The sequence below is a fragment of the Hippocampus zosterae genome, unplaced genomic scaffold, assembly GCF_025434085.1.
Source record: "Hippocampus zosterae strain Florida unplaced genomic scaffold, ASM2543408v3 HiC_scaffold_275, whole genome shotgun sequence".
NCBI classification, from domain to species: Eukaryota; Metazoa; Chordata; class Actinopteri; order Syngnathiformes; family Syngnathidae; genus Hippocampus; species Hippocampus zosterae.
This window is the reverse complement of record NW_026262842.1, coordinates 3956-19308: the sequence shown is the minus strand read 5'-3', so window position 1 is coordinate 19308 and position 15353 is coordinate 3956. Positions and strand designations below refer to the sequence as shown.

At 56.2% G+C, this 15353-nt stretch overlaps 2 protein-coding genes across 2 annotated transcripts; both read right to left on the bottom strand.

Moving 5' to 3' along the window:
- Positions 1 to 1912: 1912 nt before the first annotated feature.
- On the bottom strand, positions 1913 to 3097 carry LOC127594822 (uncharacterized). The gene has a single exon (XM_052056587.1). It carries the CDS (start codon positions 3095 to 3097, stop codon positions 1913 to 1915), a length of 1185 nt encoding a protein of 394 aa, XP_051912547.1.
- A 5142-nt stretch (positions 3098 to 8239) lies between these two features.
- On the bottom strand, positions 8240 to 15079 carry LOC127594821 (5-oxoprolinase-like). Its single transcript, XM_052056585.1, is given in 20 exon segments — positions 8240 to 8545; positions 8633 to 8716; positions 8777 to 8965; positions 9202 to 9292; positions 11539 to 11758; positions 11761 to 12088; positions 12091 to 12128; positions 12131 to 12569; positions 12571 to 12650; positions 12653 to 12981; positions 12983 to 13095; positions 13696 to 13791; positions 13793 to 13880; positions 13882 to 13963; positions 13966 to 14496; positions 14499 to 14574; positions 14576 to 14745; positions 14748 to 14822; positions 14825 to 14996; positions 15038 to 15079. Coding segments are annotated over 20 exon segments (3549 nt in total).
- Positions 15080 to 15353: the final 274 nt, after the last annotated feature.

Genomic DNA, 15353 nt, shown 5'->3' with positions numbered 1-15353 from the left:
AGCGTGCTTCTGCGAGTGCCGCGAGCTTGGCTCATCGATCTTGGAGAGCCGGATGATTTCGGAGTGCAGGCTCACCTCTCGAGTCTTTGTAGACTCTATCTCCTCTAACAGCTCTGCCTCGCGTGACAGAGTTTCGATCAGCCTCTTTGTCATGGCCTCGAGCTCGCATGTGGTGGTTTTGAGACTGTCCTGAAGCCTACTCTTTTCCTGCTCCAGCTGCTCGACCTACAGGGGCAGGACTGCCGACTGGCCTTTTTCAGTAACCACGCAGCTGCGCAGAGAGCAGAAGTCCATCTTCTTTCGGGCAGGACTGACTATGAGAGAAGGCAGGCGGGCTGGGCTCATGATCTTACTCTGAGTCAGGCAGATCCGGGGGATAATGATTTAGCCAGGGGCTTGAGATTCTTGAACCTGGTTTCTGTTTTAGAAAGAATTGACCGGGAGAGCCGGACTTGATTAAATGAGCGGCGACGGGGCCGAGTTGACCTGCACCGACTGGCTGGTCTTCACCAACTGGCTGGTCTGCACCGACTGGCTGATCTGCCCCGGGCGGCTGGTCTGCCCCGTGTGGCTGGCCTGCCTCGTATTCACCCCCGTCTCTGCAGTCAGCCTTTGAAAATGTGAAAATATCTCGCGGTCAGACAGAGTCGGAGACTAGGGGTGCAAAATGCTAGTCAGTACCTGGGGCCTTATTTAAATTCCGATGAGACTGCTGGTTGTCAGCTTTTTGGAGGGCGGGGCGGCTATGGTCAGTTCGCGCTGTCTGCTCAGCCCCAGCTGCGGGTGGTGGGTGGTAGGACGCACCGGATCGATATTGATGACCCTGATGCCTAATTCTCGGGGCGGGGCCTTGCCTGGCCTGCTTTTGAGGAGCTCCTTGCAGCGCTGGTACATTTTCTCGAAGAGGTCGTGGAGCTGCTCCTTGGAAAGGTCGCGGCTCTGGTGCTCGAGCAGCATGGCCTGGAGGGCGTGGGTCTGGGAACGTTCTGCTTCGAGGGTGCTGATGAGGTAGAGGTTGTCCTCGACAGCCTTTTTGAGTTCCTGGTTCTGGGGACGCTGCCTGATGGAGAGTTTGCGGAGGGGCTTGGACAAGTGAAGGGTGGTGAAAGTGCGTCGGAGGGACAGATTATTGGGCCTGGAATGGATGCGGTTGTCAATCGAATCGGGCATGGACAGTTATAATAAAGCCTGCTTACGGCCTGGTGGTTAAATTATTGCACTCTCTTTATTGCTATAATAAAATGGGCTGTATTGGTGCCGCAGATGGCTTCAACAAGGACCTGTCCCCTGACGTCATGATCACCAGGGACCCTGCCTGCACCAAGATCGGGGCCAATGTCGAGTCCATCAAGGCCAGCGTGCTGAGCGCGTACCCCAAGGCGACCTTCAGCATCAAGGACGGAGCAGAGGGGCAGATGCTGGTCGAGGTCAACAAGAAGACCATCTACGACAAGCAGGTGTCGGGGCTGATGGAGGCGGGACAGACGGTCGAGATGATGGGCAAGCTGAAGAGCGCAGTGGAATGATCTTTATCCATGGAAATGTAATGTTAAACCTTTAATACAGTGCAGAATATTCGAGCGAAAATGTGAAGGCTTGGGAATTTGCAGAGATTCTGCAGGCATACTCATGCACCAGGTATGAGTGAACGTTAGGACGAAACCCAGCGTTGCCGCATGAAACGGCAGGGACATAAAACGGTTGGCTGTAGAATCACTGGGCGGACTCGGGAGCCGGGGCGGCGAAGTGGGGCAGCTTGGGGAGGCGGCGGAGCCGGCTGAGGCTGATGAGCTTGGGAAGGGGGTGGCGGACCGCGAAGAGGCGGACGCAGCGGCCCTCCTCCTCGCGGCTGAAGGAGTAGACCCGCTGGTAGATGGGCACCCTGCCCCGGCTGTCCATTATTATTTTGGATTCACTTGAGGCGGTAACGGATCAGGTACCGCAGCCGGGCCTGGTTCTTCTGGTACACGATGAACTCGTTGTGCCCCTTGTAGCTGCCCGACTTCGTCTCGTCCACCTTCCCCAGCGGGATGCTGAAGCTGCTGAACTTCTTGTAAGAGCTGGGCGGCGGTGCCTTCCCCCCGTGGCACTTCGTCGAGTTCTTTTTGGCCTTCTCCATGAGCTCCTTTGCACCGCAGTCGGGCCGCGTCAGGATGTTCATCTGCCCCAGCGCCCCCTCCACCAGTAGGATCAGGTAGGATCCGTCGTCGCTGCCCCTGCAGTACATGGCGCTCTTCTCAAACATGTCGGCCAGGTAGATGCCCTTCCCGAAGAGGTAGCCGCTCGCGGGGGCTTCAGGCGGGGCGATGCGCAGGCCCTGGCTGAGGATGCCCACGAAGTTGGCCACCCCCGAGCCGTGCCAGAGGAGCAGGTTGTTTCCCAACTTGGAGTTGAACTCCTTGTGCTCCTGCTCGCGGACCACCTCGAAGATGTCCTCGATCTGGGGCTTGTAATTCCCGCGAGTGTTGGCCACATAGGTGCTCACCATATTGTGGATCTCCTCAGTGGCCGCGAGGGGGCGCAGCTTGCACCCCAGCTTCTTGTAGTTCTGGTCGATGATGTCCGTGTCGGCCTCCGTCGTGTCCAGCAGCTTCGAGGTGATCTTCATGTCGCTCAGGGACTGCAGCATGTCCAGCTTGTGTTTGATCTTCTCCTCGCAGTCCAGTACGAAGTTGCTCATGTTGGCTCGCCCGAAGTCGTGGGGGATGAGGCTGTAGAATCGTGAGCTGAGGGTCTTGACCTCGTCTTTAGCACCTCGCTTCAGAGCCTTCTCCAAGTCGTTGAGCACCTTGTAGGCGTCCTTGATGGTGCTCTCGCCCAGCTTGCCCAGCGGCATCTTCTTCGCATCGTAACCGATTTCCTTCATCGCGTGGTTGATCTGCTTGGTGTCGAAGATCAGGTCGATCAGCCTCTGCAGCCCGCCCGGCAGCTTGCTCGTTTTTTTTGCCTTCTTGGCAGCCACCTTAGGCGCCTTAGCCCCCTCCTCCTCGTAGGTTATGGCCAGCTCGGTGTAGCCGCCATTGATCTTATCCCTTCTCTTCTTCTGGTACTCAGTAATAGCGGCATCCGCAGATATGGGGCCCTTGAGGGCGTTCATGCCTGGCTCGCCGACCCGCCCCCACCGCTGGAACACGAAGTACTGCCCGCTGCCCTCATTCACCAGGCACTGGTTTATGTAGAACTTGTTGTTATTCTTCTAGACGTTGCTCTGGTTCAGGGTGCAGCTCAGGGCAGTCCCGTTCACCACGTGCACCCGGTACTTCCCTGGCCCTCCTGGCACCAGGCTGTCCACCACTGCCCCGCCCTTCGCCACCACCTTCACCATATCCTTCTACGTCCCCTTCTTCTTGCTTGGGGGCGGTGTCACCAGATCGGGGGCGGCAGCCTTCCCCTTGCTCTTGGCCTTGCCCCGGGGAGCGGGTGAGGGTGAGGGGGCCCGCTTAGCAGCCGCCTTGGCCTCCTTGGCCTGCCTGCGAGCAGCCACGGGGGTGGGCTTGGGCTTGGCTTTGGCAGTCATGAATAGTATCTTGGATCGATCCAGCATCCGATAATGAGCAAGTGGAGAGGTATCTCGCTGCAGCTGCAGAACCACGGCATTGGGACCGTGCGCAAGTGGTGGATCGTCGCCATGCCCAAGCGCGGTAACCAGCGTGGCCGCTACTTCTCGCGGCTGGGGTTCTGGTACCACTTCAAGGACAAGGGTCATGAGCGGGAGATCCAGCTGAACCTGGCGCGCGTGGTGGAGTACCTAGCCAGTGGGGCCAAACCCTCCAAACGGGTGCAGACCATCCTCAGCTGGTTCGACCTGCTGCCCCGGCCCTACGCGCTCCCCGAAGAATTGCGGTACCTCAATAAAGGCATCAAGGTCGACGAAAAGCATCCTGAGAAAGCAGAGCGCAAGAAGGCCCGTGCCGAGCGCAAGAAACAGTACGTTCTGATGAATTAGAGCCCCAACCTGCCCATCGACAAGTCCTACTACTACAAGCCCAACCTCACCAGGTACCAGTGGCTGAAGGAACGGATGATCGACATCGCCTACGAGAACGAGGAGATCAAAAAAATCCTGCTCGCTGAGTATAGCCATGTCATCGACCTCTCGCGGATCGAGGAATTGCGCGGCGAGGCGAAGGAGGGCCTCCCTCCGTAGGAGAATGAAGCCCGTCTGCAGGCGCTGCAATAGGAGCTGGCCCACTTACGGGCGGCAGGCGCCTTCAGTCCCTTCCTGCACGGTCCCCTAATCCGCGAGGTCAACCGTCTGATGCCCAAAGTCTGGAAGTTCAACCAGCAGAAGTTAGACCCCGACTGCAAGCGACAGGACTTGGCCCTCTCCCGGGTGCGCGTCATGTTCGAAACCCTGGACAAGGACTACTAAGAGTACCTCAAGTCTCAATCTCTGCTGACCCGCGGGGAGGCAGCTGAACTGTTGAAAGTCCTGGACGCAGAGTATAGCCAGTCCAGCTCGGACAGACAATAGCCGCCTCGCATGGCGGACATCATACACAAGAAGGCCAGCAGTCATTAGGAGAGCCCGACCAGCAGATAGGGGAGCTAGCTGCGGAATAACCTGGACTCTCGGCTGAGCGAGCTGTTCAAGGACGGGGAGGAATACGCCACCGAGTACGAGGTCAAGCAGGCGTTCATCGAGGCCATCCGCAATACCTTCATCAAGGGGTATCAACACCAACAATACATACAATTCATCAGGCGGCGCTACAACGAGGGAGAGACCATCCACATGGAGACGCGGTTCCCCGTCCACCCCAAGCCCGACACCGCCACCCACGTGCCTGCCGACCACTTCGACCTGCCCGCGCCCTGCAAGCACCCCGGCAAGTTCAACCGCGCCTTCGTGCCCGCCGCTGACGAGGACCGGACCTTCCTCAAGTGACCCCGATAATTGGTAATAGTTATAGCCGTTAGATGGCAGGGCCCGACCGCAGCCGCGTCCTCGCCTCGATCCTCCAGATAAAGCACCAGCTCAGGCAGCTCGCCCACCTGTCCCGCCCCCCGCCTGACCGCTCTTTCGCTGCCCTTAGGCGGCCCAGCCCTCAAGGCCTCTTCTCCAGGGCAGTGCAGGCCTCATCCGCGGTCCGCCATAAGAAGTGCGAGAGCGACTCCAAACTGACCTTCACTAGCATTCTCAGTGCAGGCAAGCCAGAGGCCCTGACAGACGCCAAAGCCAAGGAAAATCTATGTCTAAACGATTTGCAGCCCACCTGCCTTAACGAATCCTTCCAAAACCAAGCCAAGCGAGACCTCGAGCACTCGATCCTCAACTCGATCCGGCAGCTCCAGGCCGAAGCCCAGCCCCAGTCAGCCCAGGCAGCCTCCAGCCAGAAGGCCAGCTACCGCTACAGCCAGGAGAAGCAGGCCGAAGAGGACCACATCAAAGAGAGCATCCGAGCCAGCCCCGCAAAGGAGGAGTTGTAATAGGCCATCGAGAACTTGAAGGTGATGTCGCAGCAACTAGGCCTAGAACTGGGAGACAGCAGGGAGTTGTTCTCAGGCATCAAGCAACTGGATTCAGTAGAGGACCTGGAGCTGCCGGCCTGCCTGGACGTGTCCCTGACGTGGGATCAGGACCCTGTCCCGCACAAGCCCATGGTCCTCTAGGAGAGTTGGGGCTCCATCTCCGAAAACGCTATGTGTAACTTTTGACTGGGTAGATGTCACTCTTTCGCTCGTTCCTGCTTGAGCATCAACTGCCGCGCCAGCCTCGTCTCGAGGAAGTTTATCTCCCGCGCCTGCTCGTTGTACTTGTCAGCCATGCTCGTCAGTTCCTCGGCCTCCTGCTGCAGGGATTCTTCGAGCCCGTCGATCGCTTGGTCGTTGGAGACGATCTGCTGCTGCTTCAGCGCCAGCACTTTTTCGAGGCGAGACAATTCGTATGCAAGCTACTGGTTGCGCAGCTGTGCAGACTTGGTTTCGAAGGTCAGTTGTCGGTCGTAGTTCTGTAGGGACTCGACCATCTCGCACTCGGCTCGAGCCGCAGTGGCTTGGTGCCGCTTCTAGACATACTCGCTGGCTTCAGTACAGATGTGTTCTTTCTATTGCTCGGTCAGAGCTTCATCGGGTAGCTCTCTGCTCGTCTTGGTGCGGAAGCTGGGCTGCTGCAGGGTTTAGGTGAGACCTCGCTCGAACCGCTTGGGGCGAACTGGCGGAAGAGTCTTTTTGGGGCGGATAGGCTGGGTGCGGGCCTTGACGTCGGCTTCCATCGCAGTTTGAATAATGGATAAAAAGTCACACCTCGCTCCTCTAGCGACCAATCAGTTCGACACCCAGTTTCGGAAAAGGTCCTTTTCGTAGAATCCGCCTCTGCCGCTTTCGAGGCTAAGACTGCCTCGGCTGTCCGGCGACGATGAGGCCGTCATTTCCCCCACCCGCAAGCCCACCAAGCGCCAGCTCGACAGCTACTATCGTCGTCCGAACCTTGAGTCGATCAAGGCCCGCGGCAGTGCATCCGAGGCAGTGTGCTCAAGAGCAGGCTGTTACGGCCACGAGCCCAAGACTAACCAAGATGCAGGGTTCGTGCACAGGTTTGCTCAGGGGGCCATTCTCTACGCGGTGGCAGACGGGCACGGCGTAAATGGCCATCTAGTATCAAGCTTCATCAAGCAAGAACTCCCGAAGTAATGTCCTCACAGGCACCCTGGCCAAGATGCTTTCAAAAGAGACACAGCTCAACGAAGGGGCGTTGGCCCGGGCCCTGCGCCGAAGCATCACCCACACCAACACCCTCCTGCTCTCCTCACATATCAACACGGACCTCTCGGGCAGCACTCTTGTCTGCTGCCTTGTCTACAAAACCACCCTGATCGTTGGCAATGTTGGGGATTCCAGAGCAGTCCTGCTGAGAAGGGAGGATAAGGGCAAGTGGGCCGCTAGAGTCCTGACTTCAGACCAGAAGCCTAACCGCCCTGATGAGAAGGAGCGAATTCTCAAGGCAGGGGGTCGGATCGACTTCCAGCGGGATGTCGGGGGAGAGCCGATGGGCCCTTTACGAGTGTGGATGAAGCATATCTGGATGCCGGGGCTGGCCATGACCCGCTGCCTGGGCGACAAGTTCGGCGCCAAGGCGGGGACCATAGCTGACCCCGAAATCTAAGTGCTCGAGCTCGACGCAAGGGACAAGGTCCTGCTGCTAGCAAGTGATGGAGTGTGGGAATTCATGGAGGCAGAGACTGTCCTGGAGGTGATCAGGGGCGGCCTGGATGGTGGCAGCCCGGATGCCATGGCGGAGCAGACAGTGCGCACAGCGATTGAGACCTGGCGGACGCGCAGCATATCCCGAGACGACATCACTGCGGTGGTGGGGCTGCTGTCCCCGTGATACTCATTTTCTGCACCTAAATTTTCCGCTTCCGACGATGTAACTGAATCCCGGAATAATAAATTTTAATAATTAATATCACAATCTCTACTGTATCTTTCCGCGGCCCTTACCCAGCGGCGTGCTGCCCCGCAACTTCTCGAACTCCTGTAAGCGCCAGAGGAACTGAGGCTCAGCATTGGAATTGGCTATTCTGGTGAGCAAAAGCTGGTGGCCTTGCACCAGAAAATGCTCAAAAAGATCCATTTCGCAAATGCGAATGCTGGCTCTGTAAGCGAACTCCTCGCAGACTTGTGCGCATTTTGTTAGAGTACCTCCCGAATATTTTAGTGATGTAATTTCCCACAAGTTATTGAGAATCGCCTCTCCAACTTTGTACCGAGCAGGTCCACATTATTCCAAGACGTGCTGCACCGCATAATTCGCAAAAGGATCTTTGAGCATGGTAGCCAGGTTCTAGACGACTAGCTAAACTATTTGCTCGCTACGATCTTTGAACCGGGTGACAATCGCTTTAAGTGCGCAGACTCCATGGGCGTTCATGGCTAAATCCAAAAACCCAGCCAACGCCTCGTGGTACGCCGGCTCAAGACAGTGCTTAGGAAGGCCGAGCATGGCCTTCTGGATGAAGTGAGTGCCGTTTCCATCGGTGCAGGCCCTAAATATCTGACCCTTAAGGCTATCGACTAGCAGGCTTGCTGTTGTCTTGGACTTGACGAGCCGGACCAGTGCCTGGAGCGTGTGGGTGCCTTTCTTGTCAAGGATGGTCACAGGGAGATCTGCAGCAAGTTCTTCCACCAGCCGATGGAGCTGAGACTCGGTACATTTCCGAAAAATTGCTTGAGCCACGTAGTTGCCGAAAGGGTCCACAACCATCTCCCGGATGCTGCCTGTAGCCTCTGCAAACAGCTAGCCGAAACTCTCTGCGCCCATCTTTTCGATGGTCGCCTGGAGGTGCTTCGACTGGCTGCATTTTTTGGACTGGACTAACACCCGCCCTTTGAAGCTTAGCCATTCTTCGTCTTGGCACAGGGATGTCGACCGATCCTGCTCATCGTCAGTCTTGAGACAGACTGGATTTTCGAGCAGCGCGGTTGGGAGCCGATAGACCAGAGAGCGAAGGCGGACTAAGCTGCCCTCAAAGGGGTACGGCACTTTGTAGTTCAGAGAATCGAGTTCGCAAGCCTTGATAGAGTTTGAGCTGATCATCTCAAGCTGTACAGAGACGTCCCCCGAATTTGCTGTAAAGATTTGATCCCTATCTGTGGACTACGAGCAGTCGATTATCAGCTCGTGCTGTACCTGCTCCTTGCACCGCCAGGAGAGGCCCACTCGCACCGCCATCTGGTCGAAGGGCAGCACCCAGCTGCTTGGCGAGTAGAAAGACTAGGAGGCCAGCTCTAGGACGACAAAAATATTGCCATTTTCTCCTCGCAGCTGCTGCACCCGTGTCGCCAGCTGGGTCACCGGCTGGTCGGAAAGGAGCTCCCTGACTTCGAGCTCGACCAACGCCATCGATCCCTCGAACTTGCCGTCGGGCAATTCAGCGGCCTCTGAAAGTGTGGCGAGGCGGGCCTTGCCTGGCTTGGACTGCAGCTTTTGAACGCAGGCTCTGTGGTAGTCTAAATATTTTCCCTGAGCAGGAGAGTAGACGGTCTTAAGTTAAAGGTGAGGGAAGGCCTGGCCGAGGCCGGGGTTGCTGGAGTGGCAGCTAGGGCAGGCAGCCCTCCCTCTGAATTTAAGCCTGGCCTCCGAGGATTTCGGTTTTTCATCAATCGTTTCCTGCTCTGAGGCTCCCTAGAGTTAAAATTAATTCATTATTGTTAGTAGCACCGCTAGAAATACTGAGCGCTAATCTATTCATGAATCACCTTAGGGAACTCGGGCACCTTCTCGTCCCCGTGCTCAAAGTGCCATCCGGCTCGCTCCTGTCCGCCCCCGAAACCATCCAGATGCAGGCGGCTATGCAATCACTCACAGCACTCAACTTTGGCCACCAGAGCTTTGATGGACTTGATTTGCCCTTCGGAAATGGCAGGATCTCAGTCTACCAAATGCCCAAGCACACCACCATGCCCATCCACGATCACCCGAACATGCACGTCTTCCAGAGGGTGCTATCCGGCGCATTCCGGATTAGGACCTTCAGCATCCTGGAGGGCAGGGATACCCAGCTACTCCCCTTTACAGAGGACAAGCAGGCAGCTTTGACCTGCACTCTCTAGGAAGGTCTATTTGGTAAAGGACAGAGCATGGCAGTCGATCCGGTCCGGAATATCCACTAAATCACAGCGCTGAAGGAAGGGAGCCAATTCGTTGACGTCTTCGTACCGGACTACTAGCAGCGGGGATAAATAACCTGCATTAACGGCTTCATAGTACGGGAACTGGGCCAGGGCCTGTGGTAGCTCAAATCAAAGCCCTTCATGTTTTGAATAGAATATATATTGGATGGAGCCCCTGGTGAGGAGAAGCCGGGGAGTGGCGGGTTTGCGGATGTGTCTACTTCAAGCAGGTCCTCAGTACATCAGTGTAGGAATCCCTCAGATGTCGCCAAGCTCACTTGGCACTTCTGTGGGCTCAAAATACTTGTGATCTGTCTCTAACTGCACCACGACCCCAAGCGAAGACAGCAAGCACTGGACACGCTGATAGGAAGTGACCTCAACACGATTGTCGGCGAACTGCAAAAAATAGCAGTCGAGGACTCTCCAGAAGCACAGACTGTCTATCACCTGCTGAGCTTACACCACATGGAGCAGCCAACAGCGTAGCGATCGGGGAAACAGATCGACTAAGTGTTCTCTGATCTTCGGCTAGGTAAGGTCAACTACGAGAGAGAAGAGCTATTGACCTACCAACTCTCTGATCACAGGCCGGTCATCGCATCCAGGGTCTTATTCTGGAGGCTAGAGGATGGCGCCCCAACCGAGCAAATAGATCCTGCCACAAAGCCATCTCAGAACTGAGACCTAGGTCCTTCACTCGACTCCGACAAATTTTGGTGAATTTCGGAGTCTTCAAAGTTACCTGTCAGACCTTGGACGACCACTCCGAGGAAGAAGGACCATCACCTCTGGAGGTGATCGTAGCTGAATACCTGGAGCGCTATCAAGAAAAGCTGGACAGCTTCTGCTAGCTCCGTTTCAGCATAGAGACCAAATGTCTATTCAAGGACCTATCAGTCGAAAAGGGGGACGGGGAAATTGTACCCCAAGCTGACCTCGACGACGGAGCGTTGGTTTCTGGAGTGGAGCTGGAGAAATGCTATAACTGGGAGGAGCCAAAAAGGAAAATTGTTGCTTATCAAATATTTCATTTAATAATATTGATGAAGGATGTTTGTTGGCTATTCATCGATTTATAGATAAGGGGTTGGGGTTGGGGTTGGGGTTGGGGTTGGGGTTGGGGTTGGGTTGGGGTTGGGGTTGGGGTTGGGGTTGGGGTTGGGGTTGGGGTTGGGGTTGGGGTTGGGGTTGGGGTTGGGGTTGGGGTTGGGGTTGGGGTTCATCAATATGAATTTTCACTTATCTTAAAGTCAATCATTAGCGAAAAAACATCCCTCATAAATATGATTAAACACAATATTTAATAAACAACAATTTTCCTTTTTGGCTCCTACCAACCATATCTGCCTTGTAGCTCTACAACCCTCCACATGCAAGGCGAGCTTCCACAGAGCCATGAACCGATCGGTTAAGCGCTTCTGCCTGCTCCTTGCATCACTCAAGGCCCACCACTACAACTGATAACCGGCTGGCTCTACCACATGCTCAAGATCGCTGCAAACTGAGATGCACAAAATGCAGCTGATCACCAGAATCTGCCCTTACCTGATTTGCTGCCAATTGCCGAGGAGTACTAACTCAAGCGCAGGCTGAAGCGACTCAGGAACGAGCCTAATCTCTCAACTGCCGTGGATATTATCGAAATCCTGCACAGCCTGAGCCACGTCTCGATTCCACCCGCAGTTCTACATATCGAGGAATCACCTCTCCGAATACCACGGAATCCAGATAAAGATCAAGGACTCCTGTTCATGACAAGCAACCACCGGGCCAACCGAGTTGCCCAACAAATCACAGGACTCGGAGGGGATTTTCGAGGACGACCCACACAAATTCACTCTGATTGACTTATTATAATTATTTTGTGCTTTGGGATCAAAGGATGTCAGCTTTGGCTGGTCCGAACCCTCCCCGCCTGACGAGAGGATCGTCAGCCTGTCGTGCTTCTGGAGCCGGGCGGTGTTCTTCCCTCCAAAGCTGTAGGATGATCCGTCCTTCTTTGTCAGGATGGTCAAGGCCTTCGCGCCGTTTCCGCCTCCAGCCAGTCCTTGTGGAGATCTCGATCTGCGCTCGCTGAGGACACTGGCCTCGACATCTTCGAGAAACTCGATTTCTCTGGCCAGCCCATCGCCACCGGCTGGCTTCCCTTGCCCCCACTGCCAGCGCGGATTCCAAACTGCCTTAGTACTACTGGATACCTCTCCTCAAGTAACTCCGGGTCCGTGATCTTGCTGTTGGTCATATGGCACTGCACCCCCGAACACCCCGCGAAGGAGGGGCCTGCTCCCGACCCCCCGCCCACGGTCTCGTAGTAGGTCCAATCAGGGGTGCCAAAGCTGACATTGTTCATATCGCCATAAGAATTTGCGCAGGCCCCTAGCACGTGCAGGATGACGTCGACCAGTCGCTGAGAGGTCAGGACGTTTCCCCCCACGACGGCTGCGTCCTTGCCCGGGTTTATGATCGAGGGTATGCAGGGAATTTGATGGTGACTGGCCGAAGGAAGCCTAATTGAGAGGCAGGTCAGAGCCGATTAGACAGCGCAGACAGTAAAGGACGGCACTCTTGGTCACCGCACTGGGGGCGTTGCAGTTGCCGAGAGACTGCAGCCCACTCCCGTCAAAATCGAAGACTGCCTTACCCTCCTCAGCATCGATCTCGATGGCCAGTCTGATGGCAGTGCCGTCGTCCATGTAGTCAACCCCCTCAAAGCGGGATCTGGCCTGGCCAAGCTTTTTGAACAGCTTAGTGACTCCTGTCTCTGCGCTTGCCTCGAGCTTCTCCATGTAGGACTGCACGATAGGCTCGCCCTTCTGTTTAATGAGGTCTTGCAGCCGAATCGCGCCTCGGTGGTTGGCTGCGATCTGTGCCTTCAGGTCTGCGATATTGTCCTCCACGGCCCGGCTGCCCTTCACGATTTCCAGAAGGGCCTCCTCCTGCAGCACTCCCTTCCCTGACGATCCTAAAGCTTTCCACTGCAAAGCCCTCGTCCTCGAGGGTCGTCGAGAAAGAGGGCATACTACCGGGGGTGATCCGCCGATATCAGCATGATGCCCACGCGAGGCCAGATAAGCCACCCTCCTCCCCTCCCAAAACATGGCAGAGACCACCGTGATGTCGGGAAGATGGTGCCGCCTGCCGCAGGGTGGTTGGTCATCATCACAATCGCCTTCCTTCCAGTCGTCCTGGTGCAGGGCCAGCTGTTTCCTGACGCAATCGCCCATCGACCCCAGATGCACCGGAATGTGGGGGGCGTTGGCAACCAGCCTGCCCTGCGCATCGAACACGGCACACGAAAAGTCCAGCCTCTCCTTGATGTTGGTGCTGATGGCAGTGGACTGCAGCACCCGGCCCATCTCCTCGGATGCTCATGAATCGGTTTCCGAAGAGTGACAGCTCGACTGGGTCATGCTCAGAGATTATGGTGCGCTTGAGCTCGCCTTGCTTGTTCAGCCAGATACTGGCCTGCTTGTCTGCCTAGGCCCTCCAGCCGGGCTCCAGCACTATAACGCTCTCTTGCAGCAGCAACATTGCGGGGCCAAGCTGTTCCTAGCCTGGGCTTCAGAGTCTTGAGAGGCACGGTGACCCACTCCCCATGGAGGAATACCTCAGTAAGTTCATCACCGAGGTCTGCTCCATAGGCGGGATGTCCTGCAAGTCAAGATCGAACTCGCTGCCCTCGGGACCTGACCCTGACACTTTCGAGGATGATTTGCTTGCTGCCCTTGAAATCGAACCCGAACAGCTTGACATGCTCCCGATGGGAACTCTGAGAGGATTTACTTTAGCTCGGGCTGGTGCTTCACCTGGATGCTGCTGTCGCTGCCTTGTACTTCAGTTTTTAGGAGTCTTCGATGTCTGGCCTTTGCTTCCACCCCGTCCTCCGCAGTCGCTCCTCGTTCTGGCCCTACAGTTACTTGAACAGTTTCTTCGAGCCCTGCGAACCTGCCTCCAGGCTGCAGCCACGCAGTTTCTTCGTCTAGTGAACGATTGGCGCCAGCAGCCATCCCCAGCGCGCTCAGCACTCCACAGTGCTGCTGATATACACTCCGCGAAATTTCCAACAAGTCAGGCCACCCTGCAGACATGTTGAGGAGCAGCCCCTCCGAACGCCGTAAGGATATGCTCTCGTGGGTCGTGCCCCTTCCGCTGAGTGATTGCTTTGATGGGCCTCGGCCATCTTCTCATTGGCGATTTCGATGTACCCTTCGGCCAGTCGCTCCCACACTCATTTTTTCTCCGATCCCCTCCGCGACTTAGACTGCCAGCTCTTCAAATGCCTGCTTTGCGGTCGCCCGGTCTAGGGGCTGATCGGAGTTCGGTCCGAAAATCGTAGGAAAGTATTTGGCACCAGCCGCCCCAGCATGAGGTTGGCATCCGTGATGGCGAGGTGTCCGCCCCGTCGATAGCTGATTGGTCCAGGAGTTGACCCTGCCGACTCTGGCCCCACCCGGAACAGTCCATTTTCGAAAAACAGCCTTGACCCTCCTCCCGAGGCTACCGTCTCGATCTCAAGCTTGGGGGTGACCAGCGTCCTACCGACAATCTTCGAAACCGGAACATGTGACATTTCCCCGCTGTATCGCGAGACGTCGGTCGAGGTGCCGCCCATGTCGAAGCCAATGACCGCCTGTCTTTCTTTGTTAAAAGGGTGATGGTAGGTCATCGAAAAGCCAAGATACCCTCCGGGCAGGTCCTGACATCACAGCAGGCACGCTTTGAACTTGTGAGGGCGGACCAGCCCCCCATCTGATTTCATGAAGGCAACACTGCAGTTGAACCTGTTGAACTTGTCGGTGATGTGTTCCACGAAGTCATGCACCCGCTGGCCCAGATAGGCCTCGGCTACAGCGGTCTCTCCTCGCTCGACGATTCGCTTGTGAGGATGCTCGAGGAAAGCACGATATGTTGAAAACCTACCTAGCGAGCCACCTCGCCCACCCGCTGTTCGTGGCTGTCGTTCAGACAAACTGTGCATTAGTACCACTGCTATGGCCTGCACTCCCTTGGCGTGGACCTCCTCTAGCTGCTTGCGAAGGGACTAGACCTGCAGCTAGCGATCCACAGTTTCGTCACTTAGAATGCGCTCATCGACCTCGATGACAGTCTAGAAGAGAGGCGAGGGCGGACGATGTCAAGGGCAAAAATTGAGGGACGGCTCTGGGCCCCGACCAGTAGCAAGTCCTTAAAGCCCATAGTGATGCAAGGCAGGTACTCTGCCCCTTAAACTCGAGCAGGGCGTTGGTGGCGATAGTGGTGCCGACCCGGATGCCGCGGATGTCCTGGGAGCAAGGCAGGCAGCCGGGGATGAGTTTGTGGCAGATGAGCATCTGGATGCGGCTGATGGCGGAGGCAGAGGTGTCGTTGTAGGACAGCAGCTTGAGGGAGATGAGGGGGTTGCCGGGATGTAACAGACCACATCGGTGAAAGTGCCACCTCGGTCGATTCCGTAGTAGGCCATTCCGAATTAATTTTGTTCCAAGGACGTCATTTTTCATATGGCCAGCTTTAATGTTAAATTTGAGGAGAGGCCGTTGGTCGGGCCCACCGAACTAAGAACCCGCTTTCTGGCAGACGAGCAAGACCTCACTCTTCGCAAGACGAGTATCCTTCAGGCCAGGGTCGCCCTTAAAAAGCAAGCTCATGGTTGAAATAGCAGGGTCCAGCCCAGACCCCCAAAGAATCGATGCCCTCACTTGCGAGCTGGAGGCCAGCCTCGAGGCCGAGGCAGCCCT